Here is a 9,831-nt window from a genome sequence, read left to right on the forward strand (position 1 = left end):
CTTCTGCAATATCAGTAAATCATTGCTACAGCGATTACCAAACCAAATATTACATGCTTATCTGTTGCAAAACCCTCATATTGTTTCTAGACAGTACCCTCTGTTTGTTTTTTTTGCTAAACAGCGCAGATGCTAGGTTTCCTGTTTTATTAAAGGTTAAAAAGTTTGACTAGGAAAGTGCAATAAAAGCTGCTCAGAGCTCGAAAGATTTTCTGCAGCACCTTAGGGCTTGGACATGGTTATTCTTCAGAAAGACAAATCGACTAAATTAAACATGTACAGGTTTTTTGTTTTATTGTTTACTGCTAATACAGAATTGTGTAAAGCGTTCGAATCTGAATCTGCAGCTTTGAAAGAGAAAAAGAGTGATAGAGATGGTTCATAAAAATGTTTTCGTGATTAATCAGGGGGAAAAAAATATAGTAAGTGTGATTTATGTTGTAAACATAAATCACACTTACTAAATAAAAAGTTTCCTCACCCAACATGAATACCAATCTCCACAACCACAGTCTAAAATACCAAAAAAGAGTCTTCCCAAAAGAGTAGAGGTTATTATAACATGAAGAAAGAGTCTTCACAAAAAAATAGAGGTTATTATAACAGGAAAAAGGGGACTAACTATGGAATCAGTGCATTCGGCATGCACACATGGGTGTGATAATCAGGTGTCCACATACTTTTGATAATAATAAAAATGAAGCCTTGTTGAAACATCTAAAAAAATATAACACTTGCAATGACAAAAACCTTTAGGGTCTGGCTAGCATAAAAACCTAGACGTTTTTTATTTTTTTAGGGTTTTTTTGGCATGAGAAGAGAATAGTTATATTTCAGCGCCCTCTATTGGGCTTTCAACAACAGCACAAACATTCCTATACAAACATTTCTGAAATACACCGATCGTGCATAAAATTATGACCACCTACCTAATATTGTGTTGGTCCTCCTTTTGCTGCCAAAACAGTCCTGACCCGTCGGGCATTACCAGCATTAACTTCTTCAGCAGTTTGAGCTACAGGAGCTCGTCTGTTGGATCGGACCACAGGGGCCAGCCTTCGCTCCCCACGTTCATCGACGACCCTGTCGCCAGTACACCACTTCCACATCCTTGGAGCACTTTAAATAGATACTGACCACTCAAACCAGGAACAGTCCACAAAAGCTGCAGTTTTGGAGATGCTTTGACCCATTCGTCTAGACGTCACAATTTTGCCATCGTCTCACTTGCTCAAATGCTTATGCTTGCCCATTTTTCCGGCTTCTAACACATCAAATTTGAGGACAAAATGTTCACTTGATGCCTAATATATCTCACACACTGATTATCTTGTCATCATGGCACCTGTTAGTGTTATTCAATTCTCCAGTCATAATGTTATGCATGGTCAGTGTATTATCTCCCATTGCATCTATTTACTTACACAAATTGTCTGAAATTGTTACTGGGTGAATAATTGGAATAAAGCTACATAAACATTTCTATTCCACAGCAGCATTGAATACTGTATTTTTGATTTGATCATGCTATAATCCTGGAAGAGTGTAATTAATATGGCAAAAAATCAGATAAACCAATTAAAAAGACAAACTTTACCTTGAAGCAGGTGTTGATCTTGAACTTGACTGTGAGGTCATGATGTGATCCTGGTGCTAAATTGTCTATGTTGTAGTTATTGTACTGACTGCACGAGTTACAATTGTTTATATTAATAAATATTAACTTAAAATATTAACTTAAAATATTAATATAGAATACTCTATCTCAAAATAAATTCAGCACTCAACATCATTAAAAAGAAACTATATTTAAATGAAATTTTTTTTAAATCAACGTTGGATTCCAGGCATTCCTGATGTCATCAATCCGGTATGGCTCGTGTGATCCACTAGTTGATGAGCACGATGTTCCGGCAGTGAAGTGCTGAACTGACAAAGAATAAAGCCCCGCTGCATCGCTTTCAAATTCAGTGGGCTCGGCCAAAATGTTCATACGTTAAACATTTATATATACACGAGACACTTGTGATGTAACGAAACAACAAATGAAACGCGTTTTTCAAAAGAAAGATTTATTGTGTATTTGCAAAACACTCCAGAAAAATTTTCAAACATGGCGCAACTGTCATATGGCAAAAATCAGTGATGCAGGTTTTTGCCAAATTCTGACCATAATGTTACCCCTGTACCAAAGCCGTGAACTTGGATGAACCTTTTTTGAGATCAGATTTGATTTACAGTGATTATGAATTCTGAACATCTGAACGATTACGCCAGTATGACTGGAAAACAGCCAGAAGAAGCCGATGTCATCGTTATTACCGACAAGGGTTCCTAAAACTACAATTCTGTTTTTTATTTTTTGCTGAAATAAAGAAATTCGGTCCAATTTGAGGCAGTTGTGGAATTTCCGAGCTGAAGACTACTGCAGGTTGTGGATCATCTCCTCCTTGGCGATGAGGTGTGTGGTTTTGTTGACGAGGGACATGAGCGAGTTGAGTTTGTGCGACCAGTCGTTCAGCAGGTCGTTGGGGTCTTTGGGCCTCTGGAAGTTGATGATGCCTGCCAGCCGGTCCACTTTGGCGTAGATGGTCTTGTTTACCACCAGGTTGGACAGGAACTCCTCGGACTCCTAGAAAATGAACAGGAAAACGCTGCTTGAGTTCTAGTAGTCTGCTTTAGGGAGAAGAGCGAGTGTGGCAGGGGAAGATAGATTTTCTCCTCCTTGTTTTATTTATAAGGAATGAAATTTAGACGAAGGCGTAAAAAATTATAATGCCTTCGCGACTGATATATAAAACAGAGAAACTATAGAACGTTTTTATTAATTACAGAATCACACATTTTACTTATTTTCTGCCTCAATGTATACAATGCTGCTAACGTGTGCATACATAATATTTCATTTCTATTGTTACTATTGCAACTATAATTTTTAATCCTATTATTATCTTCCAATGGTATTTTGTAAATTATTTTACTGCAAGTTATTCTGCAGCTTTTTCATTTTCACCCTTATTTATTTATTTTTATTCCATAATTAAAGCATTTTACTGCATGTTACAGTCAGTATGTGACTAATAAAAAATGAATTTGGATCCCTTTAATTTTCATTTCATGTTATAAGTAGCTATGAATAGTTGTTCCCTCATCAGCCTCTTTTTTTTTTCCTCTCTGTCTGTTATACAAGTACATACTGTTGCTGTAGAATTGATTAGACGTATTAGAAAAAGATAACCAGTCCAAAAGGTCACAATGCAAGTATGATGAATAATGATCTTTTAAAATCATGACAAACTCAGAAAGTAGCTCATCTGATGTTAACATTTTGTATTTCGGGTTTTATTTCTACTTTTTGTTAAATGAATAAAAATAAACAGCGCATTTGGACAAAGACTGAGTATATTAAACTGATGAAAATTGATTAAAAAAAAACAACAACAGAACTTACATCGATGGAAAGGTCAAGAAGTCCAGCCATCCTCTTCATAGTGATTCTTGTGTAATACTTGGCCATAATCCTTATATTCTATATAATGCGAAGAATAGAATTAGAGAACAGCATATAGCTAATATAATATGTAATAGTACACAAGCCATAGTTTAGTTTCTATGGTCTGACATGTAAAATTGCAATTATTAATGTAGATCAGAAATTAAATGGTTATTCCTGATTAAATTAAGTGTAGTTTGCTGTAATCTTTAAAGCATATTTAAAAAAATAATTTAATACTGACATCAATTCTATTTAAATCAATTCATCTTTCTGGGCTTAGTGACCAACTCACATGTTCTACCACTCTGTTTTTCAGGTCCTGCCATCTCTTCTCTCCCTCCTCGGTCTCGGTGAAGACGTCAGTGGCAGGGCTGTCAGGAGAGCCCTCGCGCAGCTCCTTCCCGTAATCCTCCACCAGGGAGGACCAGCGCATCAGCTCCATGGTGGTGAACTGCTTCAGAAAATCCCTGGAAAGGAAAGAGGGAGAAATTCGACTTTGTTACCTTTTAGTCAACTTCTAACGTTTTATTTGTATAAAGACCCTGAAAAATTCTACAAAGTATTTTTGCAAAGGGTGTGAATACTTATGTGAATGTCTAGTAGGAGAGGCCGGCCTGCAAATAGGAATCCATTTTTGTTCCACCCATTGGAGGAGTTTATTTATTGAGGATGTGAAGAATTATTTAAAATATAATCTTGGATACATGTCTGGTTGGAAAAGACCTTCTGAAATAAGACACTAATGGCAACGTTTCAGATGATGTTAAAGATCATCTAATACTCAAGTAAAGTTTCGGCTAATGAGATTGTAACAACCTAGCATTGTTATTGGTCCATTTGAATTTGAGGGGAGGAGCCTCAATTATACAGAGCCTACCTGTGGGGGATTTTTTTTTGTGCTCATTTTGCTTCTTACTTTGCACCTATCAAGACGGCCACACCATACCATCCCTTCTGTTTAATTTGTGTGTGTGTGTGTGTGTGTGTATGCATGAATATTTTTATGTTTGTTATATATATATATATACACACACACACACACACACACACACACACACACACACACACACACACACACACACACACATTTTTTCTTTATTATTCTTAACCATTTTATACTTTATAGTCAGATTATATTTTAAATATACTTTAAAACTATTTTATTAATTTTTCATGTTACTTTACTCTTATTATTTTTTCTATTTCTATTGTATTTCTTTATATATTGTATTCACAAGTTGGACAGTCGAAAATAGCATTTCACTATATGTAATACTCTGTATGAAGGTGTATGTGACAAACAAAATTTTAATTTGATGCTAAAACCCAAACTTGCAGGGAGTCCATGATTTTCCACTAAACACTGTTCCCTTGTTTGAGAAAAAAAAGCATTCTTTCCAAGACACTCTCCAAAACTGCACATACTTGTATTTGGGGATTTCTTCCAGTTTCTTGTCTGCACTGATCCGATGGACCAGATCGGACTGTTCGTTGTCATATGGAGACAGAACCACATACAGAACCACACTTTTCAGGGCCTGGGCAAAACAACAACAAAAAAAATTTACAATTAGAAAAGATTAGAATATTATATGGAAAAAAACTAGTCAAGTAAAAATAAATAAATAAATAAACACACACAAGAAGAAGAAAAGCATTCCTGCGCCAGAATTGTATACAAAGTGATTGCATGAGCATGATGTTTGAGCTCCAGGAATATTACAGCTATGCAAACTAAAGCTACAGAAAGTCATTCCTTATATAATAGTTAAATTATGCTAATTGCCGAGTTATTTATTTATTTTTGCTCTATGAAAATTTTACCACCAGTCAAACACAACATGACCTGACTGAAAGAGTTTGTGATTGCAACTTTTCGTTTTTTTTTTTTTTTGCATTACCTGCTGCCACTTGGAGCTATCCTCCAGGATGCATGGAGTGTCATAAATAGCCCGGTAGTGTTTACATATGGAAAGGTAAGAGCCTTCATGTTGGTCCACATGAATCATCAGATTGTAGTACTTCAGCTTGGACTCCTAAGAAAGAAGATGAGAATAAAAAACATAAAAAAAAGAAACTAAAGTTTGTTAAACCAAGTGGGGTGCCAATAGTTAAATAATCGAGCAGGTGCTCAATTAAAAACCTCAAGAACAGTGTACCAGCCTTGACGCTCACCTCGGTGCCTTCCTCCTGAAAGAACTTGGTGTTGATCTTCTTGCTGATGATCTGCGTGCGGATGTAGTCCTTCACAGCTATGCACAGCCTCATCTGCTCCAAGATGAACTCCGCCTTCTCTTTCTTCTCCATGGAGCCGTACGTTTCCACCTGCGCAACGAGGGAAAGCGTTTATACTGAGACTACCTTGATGAAGACCTCCAGCCTTGTTAGATACCTCATTTGCAGAGTCTGTATCTAAAACCAAACGATGCAAAGGATGCTTTTAGATCGTTGTGTGTTAAAAACTAATTCAATCCAAGTTATTATGTTCAAAGTTGCTGTCTCACTCGGTATGCAACTCCAACTGCAGGTTACTGGAGTTACATAGGCAGCACATGAATTTAAAATGGTCATTAATCTGACTGGAACTGAGGTGCATTTTACTAGTCACACGTACATTACAGCTCAGAGACATTCTTTCGGCGCATATCCCAATGATGTTAGGAAGCCGGGGTAAAAGCACAGGGTAAACAATGTTACGGTGCCCCGAAAAGCAGAAGGTTAAGGTCCTTGTTAAGGGACCTAAGAGTGGCAGCTTGGCAATACCAGGGCTTGAACCCCCAACCTTCCAATCAGCAACCCAGTGCTCAACCACTGATCTACCAACTACCAGTGCTCACCGTCCAGCCAATCAGAAACAAACATTCTGACAGACTATGATAGAAATTATATGATCTCTACCCACTACTGTCGTGCACCAGATTGCGAAAAGATTTTGACTTAGGAATGGGATTGAAGTCTTCCTCGTGTTAGCGCAGGGATTCCTCCTTTTTTTCCTCATTATCTAAATCTATACCATAAACGTTATAAGCAGAACTACTTTCCAGAAGCCTGTTGCATATGTGAATGCATTATGCAAAAATAAATAAATGAACCTTACCTGCAGCTCCTGTAGAATGGACGAGGCCTCTTTAACCTCCCCATTCTGCTCTTTGATGCCAGCCAGCGTCTTGGTGAGTCTTGCACGCTCAATCTCGACGTAAATCTGCATGGGACATACAGAGGTCACAAGTGTCTCAAAAGATCACCGTTTTCGATCGGAGAAGTCTGGAACCTGACTGGAGAACCGACCTTTCCGGCAGTAACAGTCCTGAGAGTGTCGATGAGCCTCAGTTTGACCGCCAGGTCGCTAACAGCATCCACGTATTTGTAACACTCCTGCACCATCTTGGCCACAGCCTGCAAAGACACCGCAATCCCCCCAGTCACTGCTTTGCTCCATACACTTTTTATATCGTTTGGCTTTGAATACACTTGATCATGTGCGGTTGTGAATAAGCATGCAGAGCGAGCCTCACCTGCTTCAGCTGACTCCTCCTCTTCGACAACACCATGATGTTCTCGTTGAGCGCGTCCCAGTCTTTTGCCTCGTAACACATTTGCACAATGGCCACCAAGATCCTCGATGTGGACACCATGTCCGAAGCCTGGCAAGAAAATCAGTGTAAAAAAAAAAAAAGGCTTACTGAGTGTTAATTTCTGCCTGTTGGCACATCACAGGGCAATTCCCCTGTTTACATTAGACAAGCCAAACAAATCCGATTTGAGCTGCTATGTACAAGAATCGACATAATGGTCCAGACTGACCGTCCTGGTTTGCTTCTCCAGAGACAGAAGGCTCTCGACGGCTTCTTGAAGTCGCCCTTCCTGCACACACAATTCACACCGAGGGTTAGACTACAAGGTCAAACAGTGTGGTTCATAGAAAGACCAGGAATTGAAACCGATAGTGGATTTTACAGATAGCTAGGTTGGATCGCACTTACCGATAAACGATTAATCAACCAACAGTTTTTAAAATGTATAATGGATTTAAAAAACCTCTATCTAATATAGTGCTGACCTTTTATTACAAAAACAAACAAAAAAAAAAACAGTACTGAATCATGAAAATGTGCTAAATGAAAAAAATCTATATATTAAATATATGAATAAGTTGAGAAAAATAAAAGACGGGCTTTCAAACTGAAACAAAACACACAAAAATTTTTTTAAGATTTTGTACTTTTTTTTAATGAAAACACTAGCACGTCATTGATTCACCCCTAGAAGCCGCTCTCAATGAATGACAGCGGACTTTCTCAGCTGCTTCAACAATAGACGCAGCCTGGAAAAACTATCGGTATGGATTTTTGCTGATAGCCGATTGTTCCAGCAATCAAATATCGGTGCTGATTAATCCTGAAAACCAATGAATTGGTCGACCTGTACTTTTTTCCATTCCAATTTGGCCAGAGGTAACGCTTCTCTAACAATCTGCTCAATGGCCATCTATCTTAATCCCAATCTTTACTAAAGGAGTGCAAATTTAATGAAACATGTACAGCATATAGTCTATAAAAAACTGCACCAACACATTATTCATTCTTAATTCTGATGGGTCTGATGATGCAGACTTTTTGCACTGGTCAGAAGGTGTGTGTGTTCAAGACTAATTATGAATAAATGTGTTGTTTAACAAAATAAACTGCATAATTGTTGATAGTGACATTTATTAAAAAGTTATTTGTCTATACATACAGTGATACATCGCTGTAACATTCCCCAGTACAGGAAACCATCAGGCAATATTTTGAGAGTGAGAGTCAGAGAAAGAGAGGGAGATACAGATAGATATGGAAAAAAACTGAGAAAAAGACAGAAAACGTGAGCATAAGAGAGACAGAGTTTTCTGGTGATGGTTATTGCAGCTATACTACATATGAGGATCTTGTCTCTTTTGGACATTCCACAACAACAGACAAACAGAAACCATTAAAATGTGTGTTAAGAAATCCCATCACCCCACCCCTGTGTAATTTTATATTACACCACTTTCTGTGTGTTGATCCTTATAAAGCAGCAGCACTGACACTAGTTTCAAATCACAACTTTCTATTAAAGCATTGTGGTATCATAATACCTGTCCCAGAACCTTAAACATATTTTAATGTAAGTTATAAAAATATGGAGCATTAGTTTAAATCACTAAACATTTGTTTTACTAATGCGCAAAGTCTTAAATCAATCACCAAAATCCGCCATGATGCACACATCCGGCAAATAAAACCGCCCGTGTGGAAACAAAGCAAAAGTTCTATTTGGTGTCATGATTATTTTCATTTAAAAACACCGTAATTACTTTAAAACGTTTACAAGAATATTTTATCTTCATGCTCTATGTTGTCTGGCTTTACTAATAATAAACATACATTTGCATAAAGCATCCATATTTGTACCTGCTCATGTTGATAACAATGTTAAAAATTTAAAAGTAGTAATGACAATCATGCAATTAATCGCGATTAAATATTTTATTCGATTGACAGCCCTATATATATATATATATATATATATATATATATATATATATATATATATATATAATTTATTTCCTCAGGTACACCGACACTATTGAGATGCTAACACGCATGCTCAGTGGACTCAAGCACATAAATGCTAGTGTTAGGACTGTGATACAAGCATACACTTAAGTTTTTATGTAAAAGTAAAAAGGTTGGAAGTTGTTCTGACAATAATAATATTAAAGCGACTAACAAAGATGGTTGAACAGTAGGGGAATGTTAGCCGGCTAGCGGAGCTAATAAGCAGAGTTGCTGCATCATGACTCAGCCGCACGTCTCCGTCCATTCAACTTACTTTAGCTATTTTCTCGCACTCGGGCACCCGCTGGTCCACAGTAGCGCTGTAATCGACCTCCATCTTGACGATTTTCCCGTCGGATCTCTCGGCCCTGTCGTCCGCCATTTTTATGTTTGTTCCTTTTTTGGTTTTAAAAATGACAAGAAACTCAACAATCCAGCGACTCCCTCGGTTAGCTTCCGCCGCTCAATTTCTGTTGTCAAACCAAGCGGAAGTGCTTCACCGGAAGTGCATTGCTCGGGCGCCATCTAGCTGAGCGGAAGAGAACGGCGCCATATTTTGATTTTTTTTTTTTACGCTGTTTGACAGGCGCGATGTCAGGTCGTTGTCTCTGAACGTTTATTCTTTCTTCATTCGGTCGATTTCTTGTTTTTTAGAGTTTTCATACACATGTTAATACAAAATTGGAAATATATATTTTTTAAATATTTGATAATTCCGAGATAAAAAAAAAAGACTCGCGCGTTTGCCGCGCC

At 37.6% G+C, this 9,831-nt stretch overlaps 1 protein-coding gene across 1 annotated transcript; it reads right to left on the reverse strand.

Annotated features, from left to right (window-relative positions):
• Window positions 1–2,055: 2,055 nt before the first annotated feature.
• On the reverse strand, window positions 2,056–9,618 carry psmd12 (proteasome 26S subunit, non-ATPase 12). Its single transcript, XM_083522475.1, has 11 exons — window positions 9,353–9,618; window positions 7,301–7,360; window positions 7,012–7,140; window positions 6,785–6,892; window positions 6,594–6,698; window positions 5,672–5,821; window positions 5,398–5,532; window positions 4,922–5,034; window positions 3,789–3,963; window positions 3,452–3,529; window positions 2,056–2,632 (listed from the first exon to the last, which is right to left on the reverse strand). The coding sequence occupies exons 1-11, from the start codon at window positions 9,458–9,460 to the stop codon at window positions 2,423–2,425; spliced, it is 1,371 nt and encodes a 456-aa protein (XP_083378601.1). The 5' UTR covers window positions 9,461–9,618; the 3' UTR covers window positions 2,056–2,422.
• Between the last annotated feature and the right edge of the window lie 213 nt (window positions 9,619–9,831).

Source organism: Silurus aristotelis, assembly GCF_946808225.1.
Source record: "Silurus aristotelis genome assembly, chromosome: 2".
In the NCBI taxonomy this organism is placed as follows: Eukaryota; Metazoa; Chordata; class Actinopteri; order Siluriformes; family Siluridae; genus Silurus; species Silurus aristotelis.